The sequence below is a fragment of the Eutrigla gurnardus genome, assembly GCF_963514095.1.
Source record: "Eutrigla gurnardus genome assembly, chromosome: 7".
Lineage (NCBI taxonomy): Eukaryota > Metazoa > Chordata > Actinopteri > Perciformes > Triglidae > Eutrigla > Eutrigla gurnardus.
The window spans coordinates 1,336,154-1,352,500 of record NC_139921.1 but is presented as its reverse complement, the minus strand read 5'-3'; the positions used below and the strand labels follow the sequence as shown (position 1 = coordinate 1,352,500).

At 49.9% G+C, this 16,347-nt stretch overlaps 1 protein-coding gene across 6 annotated transcripts in view; it reads left to right on the top strand.

Annotated features, from left to right (window-relative positions):
* Positions 1–16,347, top strand: part of kiaa1109 (KIAA1109) — an 82,726-nt gene that overhangs the window by 54,141 nt on the left and 12,238 nt on the right. For 2 of the 6 annotated variants that reach the window (XM_084014088.1, XM_084014086.1), the window contains exons 60-74: positions 736–819; positions 1,527–1,725; positions 1,989–2,052; positions 2,176–2,398; positions 4,083–4,259; positions 4,727–4,857; positions 5,001–5,124; positions 6,766–6,878; positions 7,846–7,936; positions 8,198–8,257; positions 9,432–9,706; positions 9,902–10,117; positions 12,761–12,941; positions 13,021–13,210; positions 13,480–13,641. In XM_084014088.1, the coding sequence (XP_083870214.1) occupies positions 736–819; positions 1,527–1,725; positions 1,989–2,052; positions 2,176–2,398; positions 4,083–4,259; positions 4,727–4,857; positions 5,001–5,124; positions 6,766–6,878; positions 7,846–7,936; positions 8,198–8,257; positions 9,432–9,706; positions 9,902–10,117; positions 12,761–12,941; positions 13,021–13,210; positions 13,480–13,641 (2,290 nt within the window). Of the gene's footprint in view, positions 1–735; positions 820–1,526; positions 1,726–1,988; positions 2,053–2,171; positions 2,399–4,082; positions 4,260–4,726; positions 4,858–5,000; positions 5,125–6,765; positions 6,879–7,845; positions 7,937–8,197; positions 8,258–9,431; positions 9,707–9,901; positions 10,118–12,760; positions 12,942–13,020; positions 13,211–13,479; positions 13,642–16,347 lie in introns of all 6 variants that reach the window. The other 4 variants (XM_084014091.1, XM_084014087.1, XM_084014090.1 and 1 more) reach the window with 3 other exon arrangements.

Sequence of the window (16,347 nt, the reverse complement as noted above, 5' to 3'; positions counted from 1 at the left end):
GATTAGCTGTTGTATTTAAGATAGTAGTACAGTAACTTCATTTTTGTTGAAATTGTTAATTCACTTCATCCTCTTTGAAATGAAATGGGACTGTGATCATCTCCATCAGCACTTAACAACATGACCTTGACCAGTGTTTTATTAATAGCCTTCAAGACATTCTTGTTCTTTCCTTTGGTAAAAGAGCATTTCCTCTGTTACCAGTGTTGATATCAGTGTTTCCTCTACCGAAGCTGTTAATCTGCTCCACACACACACACACATATATCACAGTATATCACGGTGTTTGTGTCTGAACAAAAGCCGGAGATGTCTCGGCCAACATTCAGACCTGAAACATCTTGAAAATATAAAAACCCATCATCTTGTCATCCCTTTGGGATTCCCAGACACCCTGCTATACCGTAACACTTTGATACCACCAGGCCTGAGTGTCTTTTTGATGATAAACCAGGTGGAGAGAAAGCTGCAGACTGCACCCAATGATTTATTGTTATTATTCTTAAAATGTTTATGTCTATCTACATAATTCAGAATTTCCTGGCAGCGTTTTCTTCAGAATGTTTTTTGTCTGGATGATGGATTTACATGACTAGAGCAGTTTAGGGGAAACACTGGATATTAATGATGAATGGTCCGTATGAGTTGTGCTCTGCTATATATATAAATATACCTACTACAGTGTGTCCATAGAGAGCAGATATACCAGCTGTCATGTCACACTTATCTCCATAGAGAGGACAAGTACCAGCTACGGAGGGCATCCACTCTGAAGCTGGGCCCAGCACATCAGTAGGCCGCCATAAAAATGCACGAAAAGTAACCGACAATTTATTACATCTCTTGTGATGGCTTGTTGTGGGACAATGACTTACTGTGATCCATGCTCTTCCATGCTACGTACACACTGCATCACTGTAACAATCAGAGCCGGCATGGCCACTAATGAAGCTTGAGCTGGTGTCTGAGAGGTGGAGGGGACTGATTATTATTATTATGATGATGCTAAAATGTAAACCAGGACATTTCTCAGACTAGTCTACACACATACCAGGTGTGATGACGTCACTGGCATGTTTTCTTTAAGAGACATTTCAATGACCTGGATTCTTGCAGTATTGGTTCCAGAAGAGTGTTCTGATCTGAATCCAAGTCATAACCGATGGTTAGTGAAGGAGGGAAAGGAGCCCTGCCTGGGATGATGATCAGAATCCACTTTTAGGACCAATGCAGGGTCACTCCACAAATTTAGGGTCATTTTTCCCCCAATCCTGAATTACAATCAGTCTTACCGAACTAAAAAGGCGTGGTAACATTTCACTCTGTGGGTTTACAGCAGCTCATTAACACACGTTTGGCAAACATACAATGATTTCTGACAGTATGGAGTCACATGACCATGATGCCGATGTGCAGCCCAGCAGAGTGAAGTGTTGCCAGCTGACTCCCAGAAGTGGGTTCTTGTTCATGTAGTCCCCCTCCTGGAGCCTGGGTAACCCCCCCCCTGTCTCTGCCCCCTCCGTCAGGCCAACCACACCATAGACTTTGACACCGGCTCCGCCATGGTCCTGACCATCGAGAGCACCCTGATCACCGCCTGCTCCTCGGAGTCCCTGGTGAGCAAAGGACACTTCAAGAACTTCTGCATCCGCTTCGCCGAGGGCTTCGAGACGTCCTGGGACGACTGGAAGCCTGAGATCCGAGGGGACACGGTCATGAACGCTTGTGAGTGAATGTGCTTCTACACAGTCGGCCTGGACGTCAGGAGGTCATACAACATCGTTACTAATACTGCAACAGGATACATAAATACTGCAACAGGATACATAAATATCGAGGGTGTTCTCTATGTCAGCCTGATTGTCTTTAAATTCAGAAGCAGATTAAAGTAGGATATGTTGGATATAATCATGCTGTTTCTAGAACAGTGATCTGAAGAACCAGATCCTCCTGAGGTACTGACTGGGTCTGTTGTGGACTGTGTGCAGGTGTCGTCCCTGATGGTACATATGAAGTGTGTTCCAGGACGACGGGCCAACCTTCTGCAGGCAAGTTCTCTCCACGACACTCGTCCATGAGATATGGATCCCAGCTGAGCTGCAGAGTAAGCATGAGATGAAGCTTTGCCTTCATTTCATCCCATCCTGAGCCGTTCTGCCCCCTCCACACAGAGAGCAGCAGTGCCGGGACCTGGACTCTCAACGTGCTTTGGAAAATGTGCGGCATCGACGTCCACATGGACCCCAACATCGGCAAACGTCTCAACGCGCTGGGGAACACGCTGACGTCGCTGACGGGCGAGGAGGACGTGGACGACATCGCCGACCTCAACTCGGTCAACATGGCCGACCTTTCGGACGAGGACGAAGCCGATTCCATGTCGCCCACCATCCACATGGTCAGTAACGGCTGGGCCGGTTGTATCGATATCAAAACACCACGTTCAACTGAGTTGTGATGACACTGTTGAGTAGATCAGCTGTTCTGGTGCTTTAGGAGACATCCAGTGAACACCAGCTGGTTGACTCCAGTTAAAGGAATACTGTGACGGTTGAGAAATATGCATATTCACTTTCTTGGTGAAGCTTGGATGGAAGATCAACACCGATAGGTACACGATTAAACCAGCTTGGCTACATGCAAACCGGCCGAGCCGACATTCGTCATTATGACATCATCTGCCAACGGCGCCAAATCATGAGGCAGTATGACAAAGTGATTAACGTCCTGTTATGGAGGCATCATCATTATTACTACTGAGCCTGACTGCCAACGGCTTTGTTGGCAGTCGCCGGCAGCTCTGGAAGTTCCAGGAGGAGTGGGACGGCCCAGCCAATCACGACTCTACGAGCTGCTCGGAGAGTCGTTGGGTGCAGTCGAATAGTCTTTTTTGCTTAGGAAGGTTCCTAACTGAAGAAGTGACCCGGAAGTAAACAAGTGGCCGCCATGATAAGAGCTGTTCGAATTCTCTAAATGCAAAGGAAAGGAGCTCCAATGCTTCCTTTCAGACCTCCTTTAGCATAGGATGCAACGGACCTTCCTATGCGATAGGAAAGGAGATTACGCCGACCCACAATTCTTTGCGAGAGCAACATTTAAAGTGCCGCACACCTCGGCCGTTCATGAAAACAAACGATATGTGCATTTACATATTTAACAATGACTTTCATGCAGACATATAGTAATTGGAATAGTGATGATAAATGTGTGGACAGTGATAATAATTTAATGGTATTTTTTTATTATTATTTCAATCATGTTACAAATGTTTGACAAAAACGAAACTAAAACCACAAATGAAACGTAAATAAAGCAAACGGTCAAACAGGAAGGAGGAGCTGCTGGACCTGAAGCCGGTCAGTGAACCAGCTGCTTATAAAACCAACATGTGGAGAAGTGGACGATGCGCTTTTTGTAGTCCATTATTGTAGTTTCTCCAGCGCAGACGCACGTCAATCGCCGGTGATCATCAGCTGTCAATCATCAGCGGCCGCGTTATAATGACGTAGCTTAGTGAAAGTCCGGTCGGATTCTCTGAGCACCGCGGTCGACTTTTCCTAAATCCTTTTGAGTTCTCCTATCGCCTTTCCTTAACCCCGTGACGTTTTCCCCAGAGGTCAAGGAATAGGAGATAGGACCTTATTTTTTGACTATTCGACTGCACCCTTAGTGAACTTCTGCAGCCCCGATGATGACGGTACCCAGCAGGAGATCCCCTACATGGGTCTCTGGGTCTCCATTGACATTAAAGTTTGACCCCAAATGTCTGCGTCCGACCTCCCCAAGAAGCTCACAGCTAAGTATTCACATTTCCTGTCATCCAATGACATTCTACCGCACAAAAACCTGGAGTCTGCTTCTTCTTACTGTGTCTTATTTAACAGATTTACAGATTTAACAGATACTTTGTATTCATCCAACGCTCTGCAAGAAAGTGAATAAGCATATTTCCCCCAAACTATTCCTTTAAAGTCTCTCTGAGAAATGCTACCTGGACACCTTTAGAGCTTGGGCAGGTAACGTGTGAGTGAGCCGGCCGCTCTTCCACCTGTCCATCCACCTGTCCCTGCCGTTGTTTACAGAGTCCAGGGAGCCAGTTCAGCCCCCGGCTGACCTTAAGGAAGCGTCTGGTAAACCACATCCTGGGCCTCAGCCCCCGGCCTCAGAGTGTGTCTGTGCCCGCCGACTACCTAAACTGTGCATCGCCTCGCCTCGGAGCGGGCGGGGTCCGGGCCCAAAGACCCGTCTCCTGGGGTTGTGTATGTTAACCTCTCCTCTGGGCTGATGAAACTCTCGTCACCTGCAGTTATCGGATGAAGGCTGTGGATTGCAGAATGCTGAGCAATGCTATTTCATGCCTTGAACTAAATGGCACGGTCCTGGGGATTAGCGTCGCCTAGCATTTGCTTTCCCTGCTCATTACGCTTCAGTGCCGGGACAACAGACATGAATCAGTGGTACATGATTGGCACTAGAGCTTGATTTTCCTCTTGCACGTGGACTGGAGTGGTGGTGGTGCTGGTGGGGGTTTCATGATGAACGGTGTGTGCATCAGATTACATATAACGACTGTGATTGAACATTAACTCCCCTTTAATCAGAGGCATTCTTGTTCACAGTGGCTGCTGCTGGTGCATAATCTTTCAGCAAACATTGCTTTGGGTTCTTTTATTTCCAGTTCAGCAGATACATCTGTTGTGGTGTTGATGGTTGCTCTGACCCACAGGAGGCCGTGGACCCCCGGAGGCAGATGGCCATGGGGAACCAGGTGGTGGACGCCCGGGGGAGGAAGTTCACCAAGAGAGTGGTGGACATCAGGGAGCTGAACGAGCAGGCCAAGGTCATCGACGACCTCAAGTAAGAGCCCTGCTCCTTCTAGTTTCTCCTCTTTTATTAAATATTTTTTATTTATTATTATTCTGGGACGTGGGGTTGATAATTCAACACGCTCCCGGTGAACCTGCAGTGAAACCCTCTCCATCCTCTTCCCTTGCCCAAAGGAAACTGGGTGCCAGTGAAGGCACCATCAACCAGGAGATCCAGCGCTACCAGCAAATGGAGTCGGTGGCCGTCAATGACATCCGGAGGGACGTCAGGAAGAAGCTGCGTCGTTCCAGCATGAGGGTGAGCTCATCCTTCATCCTCCCATAGAAGCGACTCTCAGGGGACCTGGTTCTGACTGTCTGGTACCTGGTTCTGACTGTCAGGGGACCTGGGGACCTGGTTCTGACTGTCAGTGGACCTGGTTCTGACTGTGTGTTTCTGACTGTGTCTGTGTGTTTCTGACTGTGTCTGTGTGTTTCTGACTGTGTGTTTGTGTGTTTCTGACTGTGTCTGTGTGTTTCTGACTGTGTGTCTGTGTTTCTGACTGTGTTTGTGTGTTTCTGACTGTGTCTGTGTGTTTCTGACTGTGTCTGTGTGTTTCTGACTGTGTGTTTGTGTGTTTCTGACTGTGTGTTTGTGTGTTTCTGACTGTGTGTTTGTGTGTTTCTGACTGTCTGTGTGTTTCTGACTGTGTGTCTGTGTGTTTCTGACTGTGTGTCTGTGTGTTTCTGACTGTGTCTGTGTGTTTCTGACTGTGTGTTTGTGTGTTTCTGACTGTGTGTTTGTGTGTTTCTGACTGTGTGTTTGTGTGTTTCTGACTGTGTCTGTGTGTTTCTGACTGTGTTTGTGTGTTTCTGACTGTGTCTGTGTGTTTCTGACTGTGTCTGTGTGTTTCTGACTGTTTGTGTGTTTCTGACTGTGTCTGTGTGTTTCTGACTGTGTGTTTGTGTGTTTCTGACTGTGTTTGTGTGTTTCTGACTGTGTCTGTGTGTTTCTGACTGTGTCTGTGTGTTTCTGACTGTTTGTGTGTTTCTGACTGTGTCTGTGTGTTTCTGACCGTGTCTGTGTGTTTCTGACTGTTTGTGTGTTTCTGACTGTGTCTGTGTGTTTCTGACTGTGTGTGTGTGTGTTTCTGACTGTGTCTGTGTGTTTCTGACTGTGTCTGTGTGTTTCTGACTGTGTCTGTGTGTTTCTGACTGTGTGTCTGTGTGTTTCTGACTGTGTGTTTGTGTGTTTCTGACTGTGTCTGTGTGTTTCTGACTGTGTGTCTGTGTGTTTCTGACTGTGTGTCTCTGTGTTTCTGACTGTGTTTGTGTGTTTCTGACTGTGTCTGTGTGTTTCTGACTGTGTCTGTGTGTTTCTGACTGTTTGTGTGTTTCTGACTGTGTCTGTGTGTTTCTGACTGTGTGTTTGTGTGTTTCTGACTGTGTGTTTGTGTGTTTCTGACTGTGTCTGTGTGTTTCTGACTGTGTGTTTGTGTGTTTCTGACTGTGTGTTTGTGTGTTTCTGACTGTGTCTGTGTGTTTCTGACTGTGTTTCTGACTGTGTGTTTCTGACTGTGTCTGTGTGTTTCTGACTGTGTTTCTGTGTGTTTCTGACTGTGTGTTTGTGTGTTTCTGACTGTGTGTTTGTGTGTTTCTGACTGTGTTTGTGTGTTTCTGACTGTGTGTTTGTGTGTTTCTGACTGTGTGTTTGTGTGTTTCTGACTGTGTTTTTGTGTGTTTCTGACTGTGTGTTTGTGTGTTTCTGACTGTGTCTGTGTGTTTCTGACTGTGTGTTTCTGACTGTGTGTTTCTGACTGTGTCTGTGTGTTTCTGACTGTGTCTGTGTGTTTCTGACTGTGTGTTTGTGTGTTTCTGACTGTGTCTGTGTGTTTCTGACTGTGTCTGTGTGTTTCTGACTGTGTCTGTGTGTTTCTGACTGTTTGTCTGTTGGGAGCAGGCAGCCTCTCTGAAGGATAAGTGGGGTCTCGGCTACAAACCCAGCTACAACCGCTCCAAGAGCATCTCGGCGGCGGCGGGCCGACCTCCTCCCAAGAGGATGGACAGACAGAGGTGAGACCGTCACTAATCATGGAAGTGATGATGCTTCATCCACCGTTTAGTGTAAACAAACAGGACCACCTGACCTCCCATTAACCGCAACGATTAACCAAACGAGGATGTCGGGGAGAGGACGTGCTTATCCCATCACTTCATAATCATATGCAGATGTCTCACAATTAATGTAGTTATGAAGTCAGAATAGGACAACGCTGTGACCTCACACCCAGGGGACATTCACTAAAACACCTGGAGATGGATGAGTCATGGTTTGTGCTCTGATCGAGAGGCGTTGTGTTTCTATGGAAGACCATTCCTGCTGAAACAAACTGTATGTGAAACTGATGGTTTTCTCATTCCAATCGATGTTCTTTAAAATTCCAGTTTCAAACTATTCGGCCATAATTACTTATGCTTAAAGTTCCCCATCATGTAGTACAACCAGCATCTATGCTAGCTAACGTCCCATGAATGTACATTTATGTTTCTGATGAATCATCTCAACGTGCGACGACGCCTCGCTAAGATTCTTATTGTTGGTTTTATTCATATGAGAACAAATTATCATCTTATGGGTGTTTTTATTGATCGGGGCGGTTGGGCTAAGATGCTAGCCGTAGCTTTCACTTCTTGTCATAGTAACGGCAAACATCCAGTGTTAGTGGAACCAAGTGACTTGTTTATATATCGGTTATATATATTTATAAACTTGTATTAAATTTGCCACGTTTTTTTCTATGAATTTCCCCCCCTCTCTCGGCTCTGTTTTTATTTATTTATTTTTTCCTACCCTGATATGCTGCCGTATGTAGCGATACTAAATCATTATTTTGACAAACTTTCTCATTATTTGGAGATGCTACATCATTATTTCCAGAGAAGTCAGTCATTGTTTTTCTCTCTAATTATTCAGAGAGAGTTTGTGAATCGACTCATTCTGTCTGTCCTCATGTCATCGTGTCCTTCACTGTGTTGGCAGCTCCAGGATCGGGGACGTGGACGACCTCCCTGATCTACGTGGGGACGCGTCGTCCCCTGGACCTCGGGTCACGTTCAACATCCAGGACACGGTAGACTTTAACGTAGTTCAGCTTCACCGATCTGTTTGACTGGAGCCACAATACTATGATACATGTGTTACAACCAATAACGAAGGCCATGATAGTGTTCAACCTCAACATCATCTCATCCTTCATGTGTCTGTTATTGATCTACATCCAGCATGTGACTCATATGCTCACTACAGCTCAATTTAAAGGAAGAGTCTGGTTTTTTTTCTTATTATTATTTTGGATGAGCTGATTTTGAATAACTCTTTTGTTCAATTGAAGATAAATAATCAAGCTTTGGACACGGCACGCGCCCCCGTCAGTCCAGGAGATGTGTTCAAGGTATCCGATCAATCCAGAGATCCAGTCTAACCAGTTCAAACCCCTAACCGGCACTACGAACACCATGTTTCCTCTTCTTCTCTGATTACTCCAACGAGAGCACTGAATATGCAAATTCAAGACAGGATGATGAAGCTTCTGCTGTAGTTACACACAACGTTTTATTGAATGTTCATCATGGTGATGACGGTACTCACCCTCACACATGAAGAATACATTATATATATACTATAGTAAGCTGCTTTAGTAACGACGTAGTGACACATTCTCATCCTCTCTTGAAGCTGCATAAGTGACCAGATCAATAATACTGACTGATTCCTAACAACTATGCATGGTTGGGCTCTGATTGGCTGTCTGTCAGCTGCTGTTCATCACAGAATCCAATCAAATTGAGATTAAAGACCATCAGTCCAGCTTTAAAGGGCATTCATGCAGGCTTTGAAAAGGAGATAATTTGGTGTAATTACTGTGAAGGAAAATAAGTTTAATAAAGTAATCAGACAGGTTAGTTTCACTCCCCCCTCCCTGAGAGCTCCTTCAGACACGTACTCATATTCCTCAGCTCGGTCTCACCGTCCTCGTGAGGTTGCCAGGCAACCAACTGATACAACTCATGTGTGACCCAATTCCACTTCATAACGTCGGACTAACTTGACAAAAGAAACGCCTGCGTTATGGGAGTAGGCGTTTCCAGAGCCCTGATTGGTTGTTGCTAGAAGATGGTTTCCCCCCGTGGTCATTAGCCGGATCCGTCCTCTCACTGAGATAAACCAACCAAACACTGATCCTGCAGTAACTTTGGATGAAGTGAACAAACCGTTTCAACGCTTGTCTTGTGGTTTTGGGTGCTAGCCTTGAATACTTGAACACTTTGTGGGCATCTTTCCATTGCGACCCTCTCAAGAGTGTGCTCCACCTTTTCCTCCTGTCGGGGCATCGTGTCTTCCTCCTCCTCTTCCTCCTCCTCTCTCGTTCCTCCTCACAGGAAGTGCATGACCTCCGAGCTCCTCTAAGTGTTGCTGCTGTTCTGTGGTTGGACATGTAAAGGCTTCTTATTATAGAAGGACATGAATAACGGGGAGACACCCCGAGGTCCAGCTGATAGAACACTCTCTCCTTCTGCCTCCTGAAGTCTCCCTGTGTGAGTTTGACTCTTTGTCCCTCTCTGAAGTTTCCTGAGGAGTCAGAGGTGGACCTGTTGTCAGTCAGCATTGATGAGCCACCCCATCATCCTCCTCTTCCTCATCTTCACCATCATCTCCATTCTCCATGTGTTCTCGAGGGCTCAGTGTTCAGTGCCCCCGGCACCCCCGCTGTCTTCTCACCCGCCCTTCCCTTCCAGCACGACGACCTGCGGCGCGACGACCTGTCCTCCTCCTCCTCCGAGGACTCTGAAAAGGAGGACGAGTTTGAGCGGGAGAGACCGCCGAGCTACCGGAGGCCTTTGTGAGTCCTCCTTTCTCCGTTCTGCCTGCTCAAGCATTCGTGTGATGAATGTTAGATGAAAGGAGCCGCCATTAATGTCACATTACACTTACATGCAAGCTTTCCTTTCATGATTTTATTATTTTTTTTGTACAATAAGTAAAGCTTCACAGTTTTCTGCCTCCACTAAACATTCCCTTTCTTCTTTCTTGGCAGCCAAGCGTCTCACAGGAAGTCCTCGGGCTTCTCTGCGGTGAGTCAGCTGTTCAGCGAGCGCTGGCCGAGCACGCCCGCCGGCCGCAGCTTCGGAGGCCCGGCGGTGGAGAGGAACATCGACTTCGAGCTGGACGTCCGCGTGGAGATCGACAGCGGGAAGTGTGTCCTTCACCCGACCACTCAGCAGCCGGAGCACGAGGACATCTCCCTCAGGAGGTAGGACGGCCGTGGTGTTACATCCAGGTCCCTAGGGGGCTGGAGATCCTGGAAAACACTTGAATGTTAGTGTGGTGTTTCCAAGGTGTGAAAAGTGCTTGGATGTAGACTTAAGGTCTTGAAATGTGTGTTGTATGCAGTGTTGTATAGTAACGAAGTAAAAATACTTCGTTACTTTACTTAAGTAGTATTTTTTTATATTTGTACTTTACTTTACTACTTCTATTTCTGACGACTTTTACTTTTACTTCACTACATTTTCCGAAAAAAAATCAGTACTTTTACTCCGTTACATTTACCTGAGCATCCTCGTTACTCGTTACAAAATAAGAAGGAACGTGACAGCCAATGGACAATCTTTGTTTGGTTGTAGTGGGACTAGTAGCCAATGATGTTGGGAGATACAGACCGCAAGACCCCGTTGTGCGGCGGATGAAATCAGCGGCCAAATTTCAAATTAATGGTCGCATTGTCATGCTAGTAGTAGTCTCAGACAAGTCGGGTCTCTAATGTTAGCCTACTTGAAGAGAAGGAGGAAGACAGAGAAGCAAAATGTCAGAGATGGAGGAGGTGACTGAATCGGTGACTGAACCTGCTGCTGAAACAACCAGCATAGTGTTACTGTCAATCAGGCCCGGAGTGGCTAATCGGGAGGACCGGGACAATTCCCGGTGGGCCGGTCTGACTTTTGGGCCGCGAGGGCCGGTGTTCAATTATTATTTTTATTTATTTTTGTGCCGGTGTTCAGTCATGGCACTGAGTGGAGTGGGTATCACGTGTATGCGTCGCGGGGATTCCCGCAGGTAAATAGACACAAGAACCCAGCCGAACTCTCGGCCCTGATGCCCCCAGACCATGGTGAAAAGCCCGCGGTCCTCACTAAAACACAGGCCCGCCCAGGTCCACAAGAGTCCACACAGGCGGACTCTCCGTCGAACGCGAAACGCCAAGACGCGCCGCACGCAAACCAGCCGGGAAACAGACAGCTGAACACGGCCGAACTATGGGCACTTGTGCCCCCAAGGCTGTGTGAAAAGGCCGTGCAGCTCACTTAAGCACCGGCCGGCCCAGGTCCGCGCCACGCCACAATTACGCACAGCGAAGCCGGACTTCTGCTCCGTCCGTACACACGTAAAACACTCGGACGCGTTGCGGGGATTCCCGCAGGTAAATAGACACAAGAACCCAGCCGAACTGTCGGGACTATCACCCTCAGAGCTGGCTGAAAAGCCCGCGGACATCGGTCAAACACCGGCCCGCCCAGGTCCACAAGAGTCCACACAGGCGGACTCTCCGTCGAACGCGAAACGCCAAGACGCGCCGCACGCAAACCAGCCGGGAAACAGACAGCTGAACACGGCCGAACTATGGGCACTTGTGCCCCCAAGGCTGTGTGAAAATACACGGAATTACAAGGCTTTAGAGAACAGTGCGCTATTGTATGCTTAACATGTAAAGTTATAATTACATTATTTTAATATAATAGGTCGTGATCTAAAGTGGGCCGGTCTGAAACTCCAGGGCTGAAAATGAGTCCCACTCCGGCCCTGCTGTCAATAGACTTTAATGGTGAAGCAAAGAGTGTGTTGTTCCACGCAGTGAAACTATACAGTCGAGGATTACGTTTTTGTTTGTTTGTTTTTGTTTTTTACTGCCCCTCGGCCCCTGAGCGTCTCCGTGGTCTAACGTGAGTGGGCTTGGCCTCTGCTAGCCAAAAACTGAACTCCTGGGTTATTGAATGATCCGTCTGTCTTTTTCTGGTGTTATTGGAGACCGTACCTGTGTTTGGAGAGTCCGAGTTTTGATATAGCAAACCAGCTGATGATGACAGTCAGACTAATTTACATAGTGGTAGTGTTATTAATAAGTTAGCTTTTAAATCATGCAGCTGAAATCGCTATGTTTAGTATTACCTGTGGCCACGAAGGAGTGTGTGAGTGGGCAAATTTCTGATTGCGTTTTATTAACAGTACTTTTTACTTTTGATACTTAAGTACAGTAAATACAAGCTACTTTTTTACTTTTACTCAAGTAATATTCTAGCAGGCAACTTTCACTTTTACTTGAGTAATTTTCCAGTAAGGTACTTTTACTTTTACTCAAGTATGGCTTTTGGGTACTTTATACAACACTGGTTGTATGTGATGACATCTATGATAGAACAGAGAAAAGAAGATCTCCATATCTGAGGGACTGAAAACAGCATTTTCTGACATTTCTTTATGAAAAATGACTTTTGATGATGAACAGATGATGAAAATAGTTGGTGATTATATTTCTGTGGATCTGTTAGTGGAATTAGTTTTCCTTTCATTTGTGGTCCTTCTGTAAAAAGCTGTCTCCAAACATCATGTTGGTTGTTTAGAGGACAATAACATCTCATTTAATGTGATGAACAAGTGACATCATAAGTAGACTGAATACTGACCATTGGATTGGTACAAATATGGAGTTTACCACAGCTGGAAGGGGCTGGAAAAGCATGGAAATGCACCTTGAAATGCTTGGAAAGTGCTTGAATTTGACTCTCCCTTCTCAATGTGAAGTCAGGAGTTAAATCAAAGTGATGATCTGTTGTCCTCGGTGGAAACGAGAAGTAAACGTTCTCCATTCAGATCTCTAAACATCCCTCTGGGTTTGTAGGAGCTGTGAGCGCAGCCTCAGGAGTCTGGACCAGGAGTCTCCTCCCAAGAAGAAGAAGCTGCAGCCCGCCTACACCTCCACCACCCACCTCCTGGCTGGAAAGAAGTGTCCCTCTTCCCTGCCCACCAAATCCAACGACATGGAGACCACCGTCTTCTACATTCCAGGAGTCGACGTGAAGGTGAGCCTCAGCGTCCGACGGGTTTCTCTCTGGACTGTTTGTACTTTCAACCACTCATTCTCCGCCTCCTCTCCTCCAGTTGCACTACAACTCCAAGACCCTGAAGACGGAGTCGCCCAACACCTCACGTGGATCCTCGCTGCCTCGCACTCTCTCCAAAGAGTCCAAGCTGTATGGTATGAAAGATAGCGGCCCTCCAAACCCTCCCACACCAGTCCAAAGCAAGACTAACTCGCTCCTACCTCCCCCGCCCCCACCTATCCCATCAGGTACTGAGCATTCCCTCATCCTCCTTGCATGCCTAGCACCATCTACTCACTGCTGCGCTCTGATGATTTTACACTAGGACTCACCCAATCAAATGCATGTGATGTCATCCGTTGTTTGAAGGCGAGGATCCAGAGGACACCTTTGATCGGCTCGTGCATATTAATGCAGCGATGCCAAAGAGAAAACAAAACAACATGTTAATGCGTTGCATCTAAAGCTGGAGCTCCCAGCGGCAGCAGCTGACTCAAACTCCCATGTGTCTTTGCAGCCAAAGGAAAGGGCAGCGGCGGGGTGAAGACCGCCAAGCTGTATGCCTGGGTGGCCCTGCAGACGCTGCCGGAGGAAATGGTCATCAGCCCCTGTCTGCTGGACTTCCTGGAGAAAGCCCTGGAGACCATCCCCATCACGCCGGTGGAACGGGGCTACGCAGGTTTGTGGGTGGCCCCATCCGTACGGATCCTGATCCGGTTGCTAGGTTACTGAGTCGCTGGGTTCTGGGCTCCTGGGTCGCTGGGTTCCTGGGTCCCTGGGCTCCTGGGTTACTGAGTCGCTGGGTTCCGGGGTTCTGGGCTCCTGGGTTCCTGGATCGCTGGGTCCCTGGGCTCCTGGGTTACTGAGTCGCTGGGTTCCTAGGCTCCTGGGTTCCTGGGTCGCTGGGCTCCTGGGTTACTGAGTCGCTGGGTTCCGGGGTTCTGGGCTCCTGGGTTACTGAGTCGCTGGGTTCCGGGGTTCTGGGCTCCTGGGTTACTGAGTCGCTGGGTTCCGGGGTTCTGGGCTCCTGGTTACTGAGTCGCTGGGTTCCGGGGTTCTGGGCTCCTGGGTTCCTGGGTCCCTGGGCTCCTAGGTTACTGAGTCGCTGGGTTCCGGGGTTCTGGGCTCCTGGGTTACTGAGTCGCTGGGTTCCGGGGTTCTGGGCTCCTGGGTTCCTGGGTCCCTGGGCTCCTAGGTTACTGAGTCGCTGGGTTCCGGGGTTCTGGGCTCCTGGGTTACTGAGTCGCTGGGTTCCGGGGTTCTGGGCTCCTGGGTTCCTGGGTCCCTGGGCTCCTAGGTTACTGAGTCGCTGGGTTCCGGGGTTCTGGGCTCCTGGGTTACTGAGTCGCTGGGTTCCGGGGTTCTGGGCTCCTGGGTTCCTGGGTCCCTGGGCTCCTAGGTTACTGAGTCGCTGGGTTCCGGGGTTCTGGGCTCCTGGGTTACTGAGTCGCTGGGTTCCGGGGTTCTGGGCTCCTGGGTTACTGAGTCGCTGGGTTCCGGGGTTCTGGGCTCCTGGGTTCCTGGGTCGCTGGGTCCCTGGGCTCCTGGGTTACTGAGTCGCTGGGTTCTGGGGTTCTGGGCTCCTGGGTTACTGAGTCGCTGGGTTCCGGGGTTCTGGGCTCCTGGGTTACTGAGTCGCTGGGTTCCGGGGTTCTGGGCTCCTGGGTTACTGAGTCGCTGGGTTCCGGGGTTCTGGGCTCCTGGGTTACTGAGTCGCTGGGTTCCGGGGTTCTGGGCTCCTGGGTTCCTGGGTCCCTGGGCTCCTGGGTTACTGAGTCGCTGGGTTCCGGGGTTCTGGGCTCCTGGGTTACTGAGTCGCTTGGTTCCAGGGTTCTGGGCTCCTGGGTTACTGAGTCGCTGGGTTCCGGGGTTCTGGGCTCCTGGGTTACTGAGTCGCTGGGTTCCGGGGTTCTGGGCTCCTGGGTTACTGAGTCGCTGGGTTCCGGGGTTCTGGGCTCCTGGGTTACTGAGTCGCTGGGTTCCGGGGTTCTGGGCTCCTGGGTCGCTGGGTTCCTGGGTCCCTGGGCTCCTGGGTTACTGAGTCGCTGGGTTCCGGGGTTCTGGGCTCCTGGGTTACTGAGTCGCTGGGTTCCGGGGTTCTGGGCTCCTGGGTTACTGAGTCGCTGGGTTCCGGGGTTCTGGGCTCCTGGGTTACTGAGTCGCTGGGTTCCGGGGTTCTGGGCTCCTGGGTTCCTGGGTCCCTGGGCTCCTGGGTTACTGAGTCGCTGGGTTCCGGGGTTCTGGGCTCCTGGGTTACTGAGTCGCTTGGTTCCAGGGTTCTGGGCTCCTGGGTTACTGAGTCGCTGGGTTCCGGGGTTCTGGGCTCCTGGGTTACTGAGTCGCTGGGTTCCTGGGTCCCTGGGCTCCTAGGTTACTGAGTCGCTGGGTTCCGGGGTTCTGGGCTCCTGGGTTACTGAGTCGCTGGGTTCCGGGGTTCTGGGCTCCTGGGTTCCTGGGTCCCTGGGCTCCTAGGTTACTGAGTCGCTGGGTTCCGGGGTTCTGGGCTCCTGGGTTACTGAGTCGCTGGGTTCCGGGGTTCTGGGCTCCTGGGTTACTGAGTCGCTGGGTTCCGGGGTTCTGGGCTCCTGGGTTCCTGGGTCGCTGGGTCCCTGGGCTCCTGGGTTACTGAGTCGCTGGGTTCTGGGGTTCTGGGCTCCTGGGTTACTGAGTCGCTGGGTTCCGGGGTTCTGGGCTCCTGGGTTACTGAGTCGCTGGGTTCCGGGGTTCTGGGCTCCTGGGTTACTGAGTCGCTGGGTTCCGGGGTTCTGGGCTCCTGGGTTACTGAGTCGCTGGGTTCCGGGGTTCTGGGCTCCTGGGTTCCTGGGTCCCTGGGCTCCTGGGTTACTGAGTCGCTGGGTTCCGGGGTTCTGGGCTCCTGGGTTACTGAGTCGCTTGGTTCCAGGGTTCTGGGCTCCTGGGTTACTGAGTCGCTGGGTTCCGGGGTTCTGGGCTCCTGGGTTACTGAGTCGCTGGGTTCCTGGGTCCCTGGGCTCCTAGGTTACTGAGTCGCTGGGTTCCGGGGTTCTGGGCTCCTGGGTTACTGAGTCGCTGGGTTCCGGGGTTCTGGGCTCCTGGGTTCCTGGGTCCCTGGGCTCCTAGGTTACTGAGTCGCTGGGTTCCGGGGTTCTGGGCTCCTGGGTTACTGAGTCGCTGGGTTCCGGGGTTCTGGGCTCCTGGGTTACTGAGTCGCTGGGTTCCGGGGTTCTGGGCTCCTGGGTTACTGAGTCGCTGGGTTCCGGGGTTCTGGGCTCCTGGGTTACTGAGTCGCTGGGTTCCGGGGTTCTGGGCTCCTGGGTTACTGAGTCGCTGGGTTCCGGGGTTCTGGGCTCCTGGGTTACTGAGTCGCTGGGTTCTGGGGTTCTGGGCTCCTGGGTTACTGAGTCGC